General features: G+C 34.2%; 1 protein-coding gene across 1 annotated transcript in view; it reads right to left on the bottom strand.

Moving 5' to 3' along the window:
• LOC106177785 (uncharacterized) overlaps positions 1 to 18,083 on the bottom strand; it is an 18,521-nt gene extending 438 nt beyond the window's left edge. Inside the window, exons 1-9 of the mRNA XM_087004978.1 lie at positions 17,905 to 18,083; positions 5,394 to 5,461; positions 4,181 to 4,232; positions 3,984 to 4,012; positions 3,366 to 3,414; positions 3,016 to 3,057; positions 1,857 to 1,954; positions 513 to 677; positions 78 to 131 (exon numbers count right to left, since the gene is read on the bottom strand). Of these exons, the coding sequence (XP_086861104.1) occupies positions 78 to 131; positions 513 to 677; positions 1,857 to 1,954; positions 3,016 to 3,057; positions 3,366 to 3,414; positions 3,984 to 4,012; positions 4,181 to 4,232; positions 5,394 to 5,461; positions 17,905 to 17,968 (621 nt within the window). The 5' untranslated portion in view covers positions 17,969 to 18,083. The remainder of the gene's footprint in view (positions 1 to 77; positions 132 to 512; positions 678 to 1,856; positions 1,955 to 3,015; positions 3,058 to 3,365; positions 3,415 to 3,983; positions 4,013 to 4,180; positions 4,233 to 5,393; positions 5,462 to 17,904) is intronic.

Raw genomic sequence — 18,083 nt, 5'->3', positions numbered from 1 at the left:
TTTTATTACATCTGCTGTAACTCCCGCCTCCCTTAACAAATGGGACATTTTTTATCAATTAAATTAACTTCACTTACCTTCTCCCGCCTCCAAGCTTCTTTTTCTTTCTGCTTCTTCGACTTTGGCTTTTGCTTTTAAAAAAATGAAGACCAAATAAACGGATTGTAGCATTTTTCATTTTGTCACCCCCCCCCCCCCAAAAAAAAATAATAATAATTTCACTCATCTTATAAGTCAGTTAATATTCTAAAAAAGTTTTTCAGTCAATTAATACATTTCAGCACTTCAGAATTTCGAAAATGATGTCTGAAAACATCTATCAGACCTCAACCATCTCTCAGTTAAGAAGCATGCCTATCAGTTTTGAAGAAAAGATAACCCCAAGTATATCAATTTATGGGCACCAATTATTTACTCTCTTCAGTAGTACACATAAGTACATAAAATTCACAAAAACAATATCCTATCCAATCCCTTATAAAAATCCAGACAAAATAATAACCATTTCTCACCTTTACAAGAGGCACTTGATTTGGTTGTTTGATTTTGGTCAGAGACGGATTCTGAGCTCCGTCGTTTTTGTACGCTTCTTTTTCTTTGATAAGAATCTCTCTTAACTCCTCTATTCTCTCATCTGTGAAGCCTTCAGGCACAGGTTTCCCTTTTAAACGGCAATTCTGTAAATGTGAAAGACACCTTACAATAGGCTGTAAAGATGACAGCCCCCCCCCCCCCCCCCCCCCCCCCCCCCCCCCCCCCCCCCCCCCCCCCCCCCCCCCCCCCCCCCCCCCAACCCCAAGATTCCAAATTTGGAATAAACGCACACAGTAGCAAATCTGGGGTTAAAAAGTCCGGGTCTTCCTCCCAACTATGTACAACCTGAAGCTTTTATGCACCCTAAAACCCACCAATGACATCTCTAGTAACTTTTCTACTGGGATGAAAAGACATGAAAACAAGACAAGGAACTGGAGTTTCTCAAACTGCAACAAATATTTGTGTTCAAGGACTGATAAGTGAAGATAACCGCTTCACAACTATTATCCCTGCATGTTCATTACTTAGTAAAAGCAAGGGTTGCCTTTTTTTTAAACTTGGCATTGAAAATAGGTCCCAAGTAATATAAATACTAAGACATCAAACTAATTCCTAAATATAGTCGACTTCATAAGTATCAATAGCTCCATCTAATTAAGCAGCCATTCAACCCTCAAATGGAACACATCAATCTAACCTTTTTCCAAAAACATAAAAATTAAAGAGAAACTGCACAGATATAGAAAGGGAAAAGAACAGACACTAAAATTGGCTATAAAAACATCATCTTGAGTGCTGTCCTCTGCTGCAACATCTCTATTATCCATGTATACTCAATTCCATCACTTATCATGGAAGTGGTATGTACTTCAGTTAAGTACCAGCCTTCTGACCATACAACTTGGTGACTCACACTGTAACCTATCGCAAATTTTAAAGTTATCAGAATGCACTTGCAGAAGCACAAGTTATGGATTAACCACAATGGTTTTTCAATATCAACACAATCTTTTATTTTTGTAGAAAAATAAGGTAATTTGTCGCTTACATAACTTTGGCAAGAATACAGTCAGAAAAACGTTTCATATATCTATCCTTGTATTTTTTAACCTACTGATACAGCAAATCTAAAACACTACCACTTGTTCAAACATATGCAGCTGCTCCTCTTTAAAAACAAACAAACAAAAATAACTATTACCTCATCTGTTCTCAATACGTAACTAAATGGAAAAAGTGTCATGCAACATACACTAATCAACTGTTTTAAAAAATTTCACCTTTGGCCATTGATACAACATGAAATCCACAGTACTTACCTTTACAATCTCTGCAAATTTTTCAAAATCTTTTTCTCCTGTATCTGAATCCTCATCATCTTCTATGTACATCTCATCCGCAGAGGACTTTGAAGCACCTGGTAAGACAGAAAATTGACCAAAAAATAAAGAAAGAAGTCAAATACAAAATAACGTTTCCCTCCCAATTTATAATGTATATCAAGTGCTAAGCGAGCAAGTTGCCCAGCCTCTACGAAGGCTTGCTAAAATTCTTTGAATAGGTGACTTGTACTCAGGGAGAAAAGGGGAGAGGAAGTAAAGAAATGCACTCTGGAAAAGCCATTTTAAAATCCTGACAATACTCCAGGGTTTTTATAGATATCCTGCACTTAAGGGGGCATACAAACCAAGGGAGGGTGCTGTCATAGTTGTTGAGATGATATAAGAATGGTGTCTTAAATTGTATACTTAAATAATCATCACCATTTGATGTGTATATTATTCAACAAAACGCGATTTCAACATCTTATTTTGTCCATTCTTCACATTCAGTTTTACGCTCTGCTGTCTTTGAAAACGGGTTTCGCGCGCACAATTCATTCACTGCGTGTACACCTTTTACTACTATATAATACTATCAGGGCATCCTAACCAGTGTGACCATTGCATCATTCGATGTTGTCTCAGTGCAAGGTCTCCAAATGTTTAATGTCTTATTTACCTCTGTTGACATTCCATTGCCCTCTCTATTATAATCCTACTTTTATTCAGATAAGTTTTGTCTTTTTTTTTTAACCCTCTTATGTGCTTTAAAGTTTTTTCTTCGCATTGTCCGCTACATTGACTTGCTAAATTAGGGCAGTCACGTGGTACGCCTGCGCATTCGGCTAGTGTCTGGCTCACGTGACACGCAAGGAGTGTTTCAATTGCGGGATGTTGATTTAATTTTTAGTTTTTTATTTCTACATACTGGGCGTGTGTTAGACATTAAATTCGAAATAGATCTTGTTTGTTTAGAGTGTTTGATGATGTGACTGTTTTTGTGAATAATATCTAACTAAAACCACTTTGTATGCCCGTTTAAGTACACAGCCATCCTATCATTGTACACCAATGTACATAAATATCCTGTTCTTAAGAACAAAGCTGTCCTATTATTGAAAACTTTCTTACAAAGAGAAATAGCCATTCTACTCACCTAGTATTTGACTACTTGAGAAAAATGCATAAAGACCGTAATCTAGAAAAAGGAAAAAAAAACTTTCATGCAGTTAATGAATACATACTCGTATGTATGTATGTATGTTTTTTTTTTTTTTGATAAATATTTGGGACTAGACTAGCCAAACAAAATCTGCAGATCTGTATTAAACTAATGCTTGCACCAAACAAACACATCTCATATCAGTACATTCAACACATGAATATTTGCACAATAAAAGTCTATGCCATTCAGAAAATTTATTTAAATGTAATTATTATTAAACACTGATACAAATACAAAAGAAAAACTTTGTAGATCAAAACAAAATAACAATTTAAACCTACCTCCATCATCTTCGTATAAAAGCACATCTTTGAACACAGTAAAGAAAATCTAAAAGCAAAGTAAATGGACAACATTTAGAGTATGAAACACAGAGAAAATATTGGTTCACAATGCAGGATTGAAATGGACATTTTTATTTCTAGTAGCTGGGTTGACATAAACTTATTATTTCACTCTTATTTATGACTATTCTACTTGAACAATATGAAAACAGTTAGATAAATATTTTCCTCATAAAAATGCAGATAAACAACCATAAGTTGTGGAAATGCTCCCAACACCAGTGAGAGTAACAAACTTGAGTAAAGCCTAGGTCCAAACCAAATGTACGGGCTGCTACCTGTGGTCTACGGCCAAATAAAATGGGGAAAATGTGGGAGTTAGTCCGTGAGGAGCACGTCCATCATGTGACTTTTGGAGGACGCAAACAGCACGTAGAAACTTTTCACTATTTACTTGATTTTTTCCCTGCGATCTAGCTACGTCCTAGCCGGATGCAAGGAACCCAAAAACCGTGCGTCCAAAACGTAGTTGGGACCTAGGCTTAGGGATGTGGATAAGATAAAATGCCTTGTAGAAATGTAACTAGTAGCTATAATAGAGAAAAAAAACCCTACCTGTTCAGGATCGGACAGACTTTCAAGATCTAAAGAAAAAAGACAAAAATCATTTTAAACAAAGCAAAGTACAAAAATTTCTCCTGAATAATATAAAAAAACTTCAATCAGTTCAACGATATCGACATTCAAAAGTGACCCACTCTATCTGTTCCTAAATGGACTGTTTATTTTGGCTTAAAATCAAAATGGCTTACCAGGGGAAAGTTGTTTGTAGGCAGTCGTAATCAACTGAAATTTGGCAAAATCCTGGAAAAAACATTACATTGATCATTTGGGGTTCATTTTAATACACAACATATTCTACATAAAAAAGATTTAAACCAGTTAAATATTTGTTAAACAACAGACCTCTCTCATGCTTTTCACCAAGTCAACCAGATTTAAAACCTTTTCTCCTTTTCAATAACACTTTTCAAATTATAAGTACACACACAATATTTTGTGGTAACAATATGAATATAAATCTTATATTTAAATAAATGATATTAAAATATATCATTCGACTGATTGGGCAGCACTTCTCCAATTCCTGTTAAATAACAACATCAACATCTTGTGTCGAAGTGATCAAGGCTTTGGGTAATGGTTGAAAGCCCAGTTCTTGGTCGTGAGTATCACTTCTAATATTTTGAAATTTATTTTGTAGTTTTGTTTGTATGAATATTTCCTCATGGGTCAAGTATTTCACAAATTTTCAAACATTTTCAAAACTTTAACTATGCCAAATCACCACCTTTGATATTCAACTAGTTTTTGAATAACAGACCTTTATCTTCACACCTTCTCAATATACTTTACTTAAATTAATCTTGCAATTCAGAAATAAGATTAAATTAAATTCACACTTCTGCTTTCAATCACCCCCATATTTGATTAAAAAAAAAATTAATATACCACGCCAAACAATTTCCTCTCACAGGTGATGATCAGACTAAGGCACCGTATGCAATCTGTTGCAGGGCCATCAGTTAACACTATATGCAGTAAGCTGTTATCAAGCTGGCTTTTCCACAGTTATTGATTTTTTAACAATATGAATACAGCAGCTGAGAATATCAATCCAGGTCATCCGCTTGATGCTTAGTTTATATGGGAGCTGTGATACATTCTTAGTGGTTGACAAATCATTATTTACAATTATTTACAATAACCTTCATTAGCACAGTCACAAAATGACTCGGACAAAAAGATGTGCTGAAGTGCAGTGTAAGTCAGAAGCCAAACTTAACTGCAATGGATATAGTTTTGCAATATAAATTCAAAGAAGAAAAAAATATTTTTAAATATTAACCAAAAGGTCTGTCTTAATGCCAGCTTGCAAAACTTTCACTAAAGACTCCTTAGCTTGAGTAGATATTTGGTGCTAAATCATTAAATAGCCTTTAGCAATATTTTCCTGATACTTACGTTTGCATTATTACATCTGTCAGGGTGGTACTGGAGGGCAAGATGGCGATATGCTCTTTGGATATCAACTGGAAAAAGAATGTAAATCATAAGGGCCTGGGAGGAGAATAAATTAGTGCGATGCATCCTTATAACTAAAGATGTGCAGTATAAAGACACCCCACCCCCATGAAAAAAAGAAAAAAATTCCAGGAGTACCTTTCTCTGACTAACAAACCTCCTTGATCCCCCCCCCCCCCCCCCCCACTCCAAAATCGTCATTACAATCTGGGAAAATTAGGAAGTCCCTTTACTTTTTAAATTCTGCCATTCCTTCAACTACTGACCTCTGGATTGTGAAGTTCATCAAGAAGTTATTACATGTAGACAACTTACCTGCCTAAATTCTTAGACCAATACAGGTCCTTGGATACATTCTACTTAAATCTTACACTGTGTTGTATTAGGCTTGGTAAATACTTTCTTTCCAGATCAAGAACCTATATAAATATACCCACAAGAACTGTAGGACCAACAATATAACAAAAGAGCTTTGATTTTACATTTATTTTTGTCAGTTAACTATGTTAAAATGTCTACAATATCTTAGCTACAGGTTCTAAAACAAAATTGGAAGCTTAAATAACTGAATTAAACAAAGACAGAAAAAGAAAAAATCATTCAGCAGTTTATCACATGATAAGTGATTACATTTAAACTAAAATGCTATGTGCTGAGTCAGAAATTGATAGATCTATGATTCTAAATTAATTCTAGTTGTCAAACAGATGAAAATAAGGTTTTCACCATACCTTTTTCAATCAGTTGTGTAAATAACAAACATAATTTTGAAACAGTGCAAGCTACATCTCTTCACCACATTTACGTTCTCAATAAATAAAAAAAACCTGTGTGATTCATGGTTACCCACACCTTTATTTAGTTCAATCATATCACTAGGAAAACTGCCAAGTTTCCAAAGCACTGCAGTAAATCCTTTCTGTGTGTGCTTCTAAATATAAACCCATGAACATAGTGCACGTTACCATTATTTAAACAGTTCTACCTTCAAGTGTCAATGAGCAATGCTTTAAAAACAGCAATCTGTCGCTGACTTACCCATTGATTTATATATATCAGTTAATAATATTCAATATGACAATAGTATTAAATATTCATAACATAAATCTACCTTTCAGCAAAACAATATGTTAATATCATATTGTGAGATAACCACTGATAAACATTCCTCTAATTCTTTCCTTGGCGAATGATAGCATCATAATAAAAAAAAAGGCAAACTCGCTTAAAATCTAGGTCAATATGGCGGCTGATAGCCCAATCAAATTAAGACACAGTAGTCTTCATCTGTAAAAATAACTATTTTAATATAGAAATATCTTATTGCAGACAACAAATACAAAGGGATAGTTGTTCAACATCTGTCATTTCGCGCTCTGAGCGAGATTATAATTCCATATAAGCTATTTAACCAAAAGCTGATATCTTTTTCGAATGCAAAGATTAGACAGGTACATCAAAAACGTGACCAAACGACGCACTCACTCAATTCCCACAGCGACAAACGTACAAGACTTGGTGTTTGAGTACTTGGAAAAAGATTTACAAAATTTACACATCAATTGAACTCACGGAGCCGTACAATTCCTCAACCAATACAGTTTCCCTTACGAGATATCCAGGCACATTTTCAATATGGTGGACTGCGGAGAAAAAGGTCACCTATCTGTGCAACAAAACAACAACCTCTCCCGTCTGATCGTCCGCTTCATTAGGACTTTAAAACAGCTGAAACTTACCCCGAAGGTTGTATGGAATGACTAGATATCCCTGAGATCACAAAGTCACAACTTGGCAAGAGAGAAAAGGAACATTGTGCTGCATTATCACAGTTTAGCTGGGCATGTAACGTCCCTGCCTTGAACACTGCACTAATCAGCCAATGGCGAGACGAGGAGCGACACACAGACAGACCATAGGTTATAAATAGACGTTCTCTCGCAAGTCAATCAATCATGAGAAAAGAACCAGTCGTGTAAAAAGAAATAATTTAGGGAGAATGCAACAACAAAACGATAATTTAACTGCTTGATAGAGCAACTATATCGCGAATACCTTTGTGTTGCGTAAAATCCCTTGCATGTGACGAGCGAGCAAAGGCCGTGGCAAGGGGTCACTAGATTTAAATTGTTATATTGGATAAGCTATATTGTAAAGAGTTTGAATTAAATAAATGCCGTTTGGGAAATAAAATAAACATCAGTAATGTTTTCGTTCAGAATGTATACGAATGATATTATCCTGCATAAAATAACTCTATGAAAATAAATATCTGTCTGCTAACAAAATACATGTAAAATCAACCTGAAAGTTTGTACTGTGAGTTATAATTTATTGAAGAATGAGAATCTACTGTTCAAATTATGATGCTGCTGTGTGTTGGGGCATTTTGTTTCTCCAAAAAAATTAGTACCGTGACATCACATATTGTATACTAGCCATGACACTGTGGCTGTTATCGAATGGCAGTGTTATAGTTGTTTGAAGAGGCAATACGAAATGGAATGATGTCATTATTAAATATATTTGTAAAACAAGGCAGCAAAGCTGTCAAATGTACAGACAAAAGCAGACAATAACAATACACAAAACAGGCTACTGTCAATTCTGATGCAAAAGTACATTATGCTTAACTGCAAATTCAACATCAAATTTTAATTATGCTCAACAGGTAATACCAATGTAAGTGAAATGTGTAACAAGCGTAAGGCTTCAGGCCCATGGGAGTTTAAGTTCACACTTTGAAAATGCCAGAATGAGAAAAATGAAAATTTCACATAAAACTGCTTAAATTCAATAATAAATGATAACCCATTTGAGCTGGCTTTCTAATTTGAACTGCATGCCAATCCTACAAATCATACTTGTAAGTTGAAAATAATAATAAGTAACATAGTTTTCTTTTCATAATGTTTGTAGTAGCAGTGCAAAAAGATTTTTGTCAATTTTGATGTAACATTACATAATAAATTACAGAATAATTATCACCAATTTTTGATTATTGACTATAAATAGCATGGACATGTAGAAAATTTGATTACCATTTGGCTTCATGTCCATGGGAGCTTCGAGTCCCACAATGAATATGCCAACATGATAAAAATGAATATTTCACTAAAATGTATAACTTCCAGAAAAAGAAGCCAATTAGACTGCTTTTCCAACTCAGGCTGCATTTTAGTCCTTTGTTTCTTTTTTCAAAGTTTGACAATCATAAGTAACATGGTTTTCCCATAATGGTCATCATGGCAGCAGCACCCAAAATTGTGTTTTCTTCTATTTTAATGCAATATTACATAATGCTTAACAGCATAATGACCATCAGTTTTTAATAATAAAAGATCCGTATCGTGGATTTTCAGAAAATGTGATTAGCATGGGTCTTCAAGCTCGTGGAGGTTCTAAGTCACACCTTGAAAATGCCAATATGTGAAAAATTAAATTTTCACAAAAAACTGATTAACTGCCAGAAAAATTTACCAAATAGTCTGCATTGCCCACTGAAGCTTTATTTAAGTCCCATGTTTCTTCCTGTAAGTTTGAGAACAGTAAGTGACATGGTTTTCCTTAAATGGTCATCATGGGAGCAGTGTCCAAAATAGGGGTGTCTTCAAATTTTGATGCACTATTACATAATGTTTAACAGGATAATTACCATCAATTTTTAATAATAAAATATTAGTATCATGGATATTCAGAAAATGTTCCTAGCAAAGGTCTTTAGGCCAAAGGAACTTCAAAGTCACACCTTGAAAATGCCAAAATGTAGACAAGACAGCACTGTCCTGAAATGTGTTTTTTTTTTCATTTTTAACAATTTTTTAACATATAACAAAATCAACAATTTACTGCCATTTATATATGATCAACTAAGAAAATTGATGAGATGGGAAAAATATCAATAGAACAGTGTTTAATGTCCAATTTCCTCCATTCTGAGTTTCTGAACATAGTCAATGAATGAATCTGACAAACTGCAATGATATGAGTTTATTTCCATTTTTGAAACTCTATTATACAATACATGATAACAAGTTTACCATCATTTTTACATAATCAACTAACAATGTTGTAAAGATGCAGGAAATGTCAAACAAACACTTTTACGAATCTTATTAGTTAAATAATGAGACTGTTAACATGCCTAAGAATTGAATCTGAGGAAATGTGAAAAAACAGCATGACTTATAAAATAATGGCCCGATTATGCTGATTTTCGAACTTGACCTACGTTTTAGTAAGATTGATTACCACTGTGAGTTTCATGACAACAGGTCTATCGGTTTTCCTTGAAATGTGTTAACAGTGTTGCACATATGCTGAAAAGTGAAAAAAAACAGCATAACTACTAAAATAGTGGCCTGATCATGCCGATTTTCGAACTTGACCTGCGTTTTAGTAAGATTGATTACCCCTATGAGTTTCATGAGAACAGGCCTATCTGTTTTTATTGAAATGTGTTAACGATGTTGCATATATGCTGAAAAGTGAAAAAAAAGCATAACTTCTACAATAATGGCCCGATCATGCTTATTTTTGAACTTGACCTGCGTTTTATGAATACTCATCAGCTCTGTAAATATAAAGCCAAAAAGTAAAACTGTCTTCCACTTATGGTGTTAATGCTGAAAGTGCACGGCAACAGTGACGGCGACATGATCGACGACGGCGACGACAGGCACAGGTGATGGCAATATGTACATACATATCTGTGTCTGTACATAATAAAATATATGTATCATGGATTTTCAGAAAATGTGACTAGTATGGGTCTTCAAGCCCGTGGAGGTTCTAAGTCACATTTGAAAATGCCAATATGTGAAAAATTAAATTTTCACAAAAAACTGATTAACTGCCAGAAAAATTTACCAAATAGTCTGCATTGCCCACTGAAGCTTTATTTAAGTCCCATGTTTCTTCCTGTAAGTTTGAGAACAGTAAGTGACATGGTTTTCCTTAAATGGTCATCATGGGAGCAGTGTCCAAAATAGGGGTGTCTTCAAATTTTGATGCACTATTACATAATGTTTAACAGGATAATTACCATCAATTTTTAATAATAAAATATTAGTATCATGGATATTCAGAAAATGTTCCTAGCAAAGGTCTTCAGGCCAAAGGAACTTCAAAGTCACACCTTGAAAATGCCAAAATGTAGACAAGACAGCACTGTCCTGAAATGTTTTTTTTTCCCATTTTTAACAATTTTTTAACATATAACAAAATTAACAATTTACTGCCATTTATATATGATCAACTAAGAAAATTGATGAGATGGGAAAAATATCAATAGAACAGTGTTTAATGTCCAATTTCCTCCATTCTGAGTTTCTGAACATAGTCAATGAATGAATCTGACAAACTGCAATGATATGAGTTTATTTCCATTTTTGAAACTCTATTATACAATACATGATAACAAGTTTACCATCATTTTTACATAATCAACTAACAATGTTGTAAAGATGCAGGAAATGTCAAACAAACACTTTTACGAATCTTATTAGTTAAATAATGAGACTGTTAACATGCCTAAGAATTGAATCTGAGGAAATGTTTAAAAACAGCATAACTTATAAAATAATGGCCCGATTATGCTGATTTTCGAACTTGACCTGCATTTTAGTAAGATTAATTACTCCTGTGAGTTTCATGACAACAGGTCTATCGGTTTTCCTTGAAATGTGTTAACAGTGTTGCACATATGCTGAAAAGTGAAAAAAAACAGCATAACTACTAAAATAGTGGCCTGATCATGCCGATTTTCGAACTTGATCTGCGTTTTAGTAAGATTGATTACTCCTGTGAGTTTTATGACAACAGGCCTATCGGTTTTCCTTGAAATGTGTTAACAGTGTTGCATATATGCTAAAAAGTGAAAACACAGCATAAATACTACAATAATTGCCCAAACATGCTGATTTTCGAACTTGACCTGCATTTTATGAATATTCATCAGCTCTGTAAATATAAAGCCAAAAAGTAAAACTGTCTTCCACTTATCGTGTTAACGATGAAAGTGCACGGCGACGGCGACGGCGACGGCGACATCGACGGCGACAGGGACGGCGACGACAGACGCAGGTGATGGCAATATGTACAGACACATCTGTGTCTGTACATAAAAATGATATAGTCATACAAAAAACATCAAGAATAACAGAGAAAAAAGTCACTTAAAATCATCATATAATATTTTAAATGAGAGATTCATATTATACAGACTTTACAAATATCAATAATCTGGAAATTATGTTTTTACTTAAAACTAGAAATGCATACAGTCCTGTTTTTAATAGACATCATTAAAAAAAATCAGTAACCTAGTATGATCACTTTTTCCTTTCTTGAATGAAAGTATAAAATATATAATTTATAAGTATAATATATAATAATAAAATTCAAATTCTATCAATTATAGTTTTTATAAGCACTATTTTCTCTAGGATTCTGAGAGTGTACACTGCCACTACATGCAGGATTATTTTCAATAAACTGACAAAATATTCATTTAAATAACCTTTAAAACCCTTACTTCAGATGAAAATACCAGTTCCAACACATGTATGCATATATTTAGGCTTGGTGAAAGACAATGTTGTACCCAACCCAGCTAATCACAACATGAGCCAGAGTACAGATGAGGTGAAATGGTAAGTATTGAAGACACCACCACCACCACCTGTGATAACAGCTGCAGAATATAGTTCAGTGAGGTTCTAGAGGGCTATCATCTACTTTATCTAACAAGGACATTCAAAAAATATAAGTACTAAACTGTTTAATGCCCATGGGAGTTCAAAGTCCCACATTGAAAATGACAATATGTGAAAAATGAAAATGTCCCATATAACTGCATAACTTCCAGAAAAAGAATGGAATCAAGCTGGTTTTTCAACTCAACCTGTAGTTCAGTCCTATAAATCTTTTCTGTATGTTAAAGAAGTTGCATTGTTTTCCTTAAATGGTTACTAGTAAAATGGTGTTAGTGCCCAAAATAAGGTTTTTGTCAATTTAGATGCAATGGCAGTGCAGAATTAAATAATGCTTAGCACCAACAATATCAATATTCAGCATATCTGTAAGTTTGTAAACAAAAAGTATCAGTTTTTATTTATTTGTATAACAATGGATAAAATATTCTGTAAAAGGGAAAAAAACAGCATAACTCTTGGAAAAATGATCAAGCTGATTTTCTAATTTGAGATGTACTTAAAGAGTATTCATCAGTTCTGTAAGATTGAAGACATAAGATGGAACTGTTTTACACTTATCCTTTTAACCTTGAAAGTCCACAACAGCAATAACAGATGCAGGTGATGGATAAATGTACAGACACAAATGTGTCTGTACATAAAAAAAGTCAAAACAACCTGCAACACTGTATTTATGTCTACGTCAACTAAGAATGTAACATAAAAAAGTTGAAGGTTATACTAAACAAGTGTCATATATTACATGTTCACATTTTGGGTATCAAATTGTTAGTGTACATGCTTCAGAATATATCTGTTTTTATTCAGTATCTGTATTGAGTTATATCATTCATTGACAGGACACTGAAACAGTAATTAATACAAATCTTATAAAATGACATAAAATAAATGCACCAAAATCAGCCAATAATGATTGGTCAAATAGTCAAACTCTGTACCATAGATCTTTAAAAAAATGTGCAGACGTATTTGGGACTTAATCCAGAAATATACATTTTTTTCCTCTCCATGCAAATTACTATATGATGCACAGTGCTAATGTAATTATAATATGCTGACAGTCAATGCCTGTAGCCCTGACAACAACAGTGATCATACAAATATGTGTTCAGCCCTGGGTCTACTGCAGCATATTTCACTGTTAGAACCAAGTATAGCAACTACCAACATCTGTATAAAAGCCAAACCAACATCATCTAATTTTTTCCTTGTTGCAGTGTTTTCCAGTTAAAATTAAATAAAAGTTAATTAATATATATCTTTTTTGCATTATTTTGTGTTTATAAGCAGGTTTTATGCCAGGTGAAGTTCACAATGTATAGCAAGGCTACCACATGATCAGCACTGTTTTACTATTTACAAACACAAAACACCAGTACACACTGTGGCAGTAAAAAAAAAAAATACACACACACACACACACACACACACACACACACACACTATGTAGATTTGCACATTCCTAATTTCAGTCTTCGTACAGATAACAAATGCGTTACAAACACAATGCACAAATTAAATTACTGACATATGAATATTGAGATGTGTATGAGGGGATCCTAGACTAATTTGCTTTACAGTGCTTCTGTTCCAAAGTATTAATTAGAACATGAAGAAAATAAGAACAAAAATAACTCGGCTATGCTTATGCAACAGTACAGTTGCATTAGGGACATAAAATCTCCAAGGACATCTATGACATAAAAACATACTTAGGACTGTAGTGATCAGCAACAAGTTACCATGTAAAGTAGTATTTGATTTGAAACTAGGCTCAACATCTTATGAGAAACTAGAAAAGCACTCCGAGAGCGCAGACCTCTGCCAAGGCAGCAAAGTCTCCACCTAATGCCGTTTCACCCCTAAATTTTCATTTTATAATGATTTAGTTTTTTATTTTTGATTATTGATTGATTATTGATCCAGATCGCCACCAAAAACTAATCATCTGTTCCTTGGCCCACTTCTGACAGTTCCTGAAAATTTCTTCAAAATCCGTCCATAACTTAGTTTTTTTATTTTTGATTATTGATCCTGATCACCACCAAAAACTAATCACTTCTAAATTAACCCATTTCTGACCTACCCTGAAAATTTCATTGAAATTCATCCATAACTTTTTGAGTTATGATGATGATAAACAGACAGACAGACAGAAAGACAAACAAACAGGGGTGAAAACATAACCTCCTTGGCGGAGGTAATCAACCATAACCACAAAACTTCATATGTTGAGACTGTTTTAACCTTAGGACCCACTGTAAATGAATTGGGAGTGGGGGTGAGAGGATTTGCTGGAAAGAAAAAGTGGTGTACCTGATGGTCAAATCACAGAAACATGGTCATACTGTCACTTTAATTTTAATTTAATTTAAAAAGCACTAGTGATTAAACCACAACCTAAAACCTAAATCCAGGGTTAATACTACTTTATTAGAATGAACACCTCCTTGGAATTTTTCTGTAAAATTTTGTCTTTCGCAGTTCTTGTCCATGTGTGAGGGTCCAATTGGGTATTTATGTTATCCCTGAAAACACCCCATTCCTGCGACTTGTGAATGCAAATGCTTGAGAATGCTTTTTTATCCTCTGGCATTCATGAAACAAAGTCATTAAACCCAAGGATTTACAGGATTTCTGATGTACATTATTGGTGAGATACTGATAAAGTTTTATTTACTGTGATTTGTGAACTGATGATTTTGTTTCCCATAAACTGTGATCACACCCCCTCCCCCCATGGGACCCTCACATGTGGCCATACATTTTATTGAAGCCATCTATCCCCTATAATATTATGTGTGTTATTATCCACTGAGCAAATGCTACACCATTTTAAAAGTATATTATGGTTGTGTTTACGTCTGAGTGTTTGTTGACAATGGATCCTCTCTTGGAAATCAACCATCTATTGATTATTTTTAAAAATTCCAGCAGACAATGTGGTTGCTCAAAACGTATTGAGAAGATACTGAAACGACACACTTGTTGACTGTGCATGCTTTAATCATAACAGATGTGTGCTTTACGTGACAGACAGAGCATCTGAATTTGATCTTTTATTCTTACTGTCATCCGTTCTGTTCTAGTATATGTTTGTAGTGATCTTGATGCACCTGACACCTTATTTGTCTATCCATAAAATGTTAGCTAGTTTGGAGTAGCCAATAAATTTGTTATAACTTTCTTATGGGAAGTGTCAGTGAGTAATTTTTAAAAAAAATTTAGCATATATTGGTGCACTGCAACAAAAATTTGTGCTTAGGCAAATTGGCGTCAAACAGCAAAGAACGTCTAAATGTCTAAAATAAAACAGAGAACAACTGCTCGTAAAAAAACAGATTTTCCTGGGGTAAACACCATTTTCCCATACTTACCAATGGTAAATGAATCCATTCTGACATGCAGAGTTTGTCCTCTAAAAAGTTTGGTTTTTATTAACAAAATAATTCCAATGACTGCTGTTTCGGTGGTAAATGGAATTATTATATTATATATTATTATATTTCTATGAGTTGTTTATAATGTATTTATTGTGAAATATGAATCTAATATGAAGAGTTGTTATCCCCTTAATTTACTTATATATATATAAACATTCAGTGCATGTGAAGAATCTTATATTTTGGCCTTCAGCCAGGTAGCTCACTGTCTACCTGTCAAGGTTTGACTGAAAACTTACTTGGTACACAACCATGTGTCTAAAAGGGTAATTTCGGTCAAGTTGTGGTGGTTTACCTTAGTGCTGATTAACTCAGTAATCCATGTGACTATAATATCTAACAATGAAGAGTCAATTTATTCCTCTCTTATCCAACTTATTGCCATTGTAGAGGAGTTGTACGGCCTGTACAATCATGGGATGGTAAAAAATAGTAGATAAAAACAAGATGTCAAGAAAATACAAGTGCACTGTAAATGCTTCTTTCCCATTCCCAGTCAACCACGGTGCAGATTAAAAAATTACTAAAATCAGCAAATGTCCACGCTGGTAAGTTAAAGGGATAATAACTCTTCATTTCGGCCAAAAAATGAATTTTCCTGGAGTAAACAACAATTTTCCCATACTTAACAATGGTTAATGAATCCATTTTTACATTCAAAGTTAGTCCCTGTTTTTTTTCTAAAAAGTTTGGTTATTTGTTAAAATCTCTTAAGAGATTTTAACAGAGTATAGCCATCAATGGAGGTCATGTGGTCTAAAGACAAGCTCAGATATCAGAATAATAGCTATAACTGCCATTTTTGTGGTAAAACAGAATATATTATATTTCTATGAGTTATTCACAATGTTTTTATTGTGAAATATAGATCTCATACAAAGAGTAATTATCCCTTTAAACAGCAGACTAAAGTTTGCCCTGTTCTGTTCTGTTCATTTTTTCTTACTTACCAAGCACTTTCCAAATGGCAACAAATGTGCTCTTTTCTCTGTATATCAAATTGTGTCTAAGAGATATAATTGTCTAAGACACAGTTGTATTTCTCCTTAAACTGCAGCAGACATGCTGAAAACTTTTCAGAATGGCCGGGCATTTGGACCAGCAGTAATGAAAAATTTGCCGGACCGAATGGATTTTTGCCGGACCGAAAATCACCCTATTTGTTTGAGACAGATACTACGATTAGGTAGCTTACTTCATTTGTGAATGTGGTCAGTTTGAAATGGAAGGGAAAAAATGCTTTGAGCTTTATATAATGTTATTAGTGAAGTATGTCGAATGATGACTATAAATTCAAAATGGTGGTTCTTAAAACTCTTGTCGGTCCTTTGGACCGACCACGTCCAATTTTTTACCGGTCCAGATAAATTTTGCCAGACATGACCGATCTGACCGACAGTTTCAGCATGTCTGTGCAGAAAAAAAAGTCTATAAAGCTGAGGAAAGATTTGCATAGGAAATGTCTAGAGATATTATTGCATCTCAAACATTAGACCATAAGAAAGTGATTAGATTGTTTTGTGATATGTTTTCTGTTTAATTATGTATCTCAAATTATATTACTAAGTACCAGGTTTCCCTAGTTGCTAGTTCCTATGGAAAAATGTGAGTAAAGGCATCACTTCAACATAACTGTGCTTATTTTGCCACCTGGATTGTCAAGTTGTTTTTTCAGCAGAATGTCCATGATTTCAATCAGCTTGAAACATGTACAGAAACAAGCAATATATGTTCATGGACAATTATCCCCAAACTATCTAATATCCTGAGTAATAAGCTTGGCATATCTTCTGACTAAAATGACAATTTCTATTATCCCAAGAATAAGTCCAAGCTTAAGGGGCAAGGGGGTGGGGTTTATCTGTTCTGACAGTTCTTACAATAGTGACAATTCTACAACTTTGAATATCCAGAAATCCTTATTATTCGAATACGAATGCATTAATGCACTAGACAGCTGATTGATTGGTTATCTGTTTTTTGATTAAATCATTTGTTTTATAGGATTAAAACGACTTTCATAATCGTTGACAGTGTGAGATATGTGACACCGCCAGGTCACGGATGAACACAATATTTACAGATTGCAAAGACCACATGCAAAATCAATGAAGCCATTAAGTATATTTGTGCTGTTCTGTTAATATCTTCCCTTCCTGAGAGCAAACGTGTTAAAATTTTACGAAGAAATTACACACAATTGCACATCATACCGATACATACTTGATGGGTTGACCTAATTCGGCGAGTTTGTTTACCCCGGAAAAATGTCTGCAATCTCTTAAATCGTACCTTCTGGCGTACTTTGGTCGATTCCAAGAATCTCACATGACCTCTCCTTCTCCGATGATCCCATAGTTTAGCTCATCACAGCTACCTCATTGGGAATATTCAGCTCAATTTTGTACTGTATATGGTAAAATATTCGCTTCACATACAAAATGGCGATACTATACCATATCCCTCAAATG

This window comes from Lingula anatina, chromosome 2, assembly GCF_051362555.1.
Source record: "Lingula anatina isolate TDL-2025a chromosome 2, LinAna3.0, whole genome shotgun sequence".
NCBI lineage: Eukaryota > Metazoa > Brachiopoda > Lingulata > Lingulida > Lingulidae > Lingula > Lingula anatina.
This window is presented reverse-complemented; position numbering and strand designations above follow the sequence as displayed.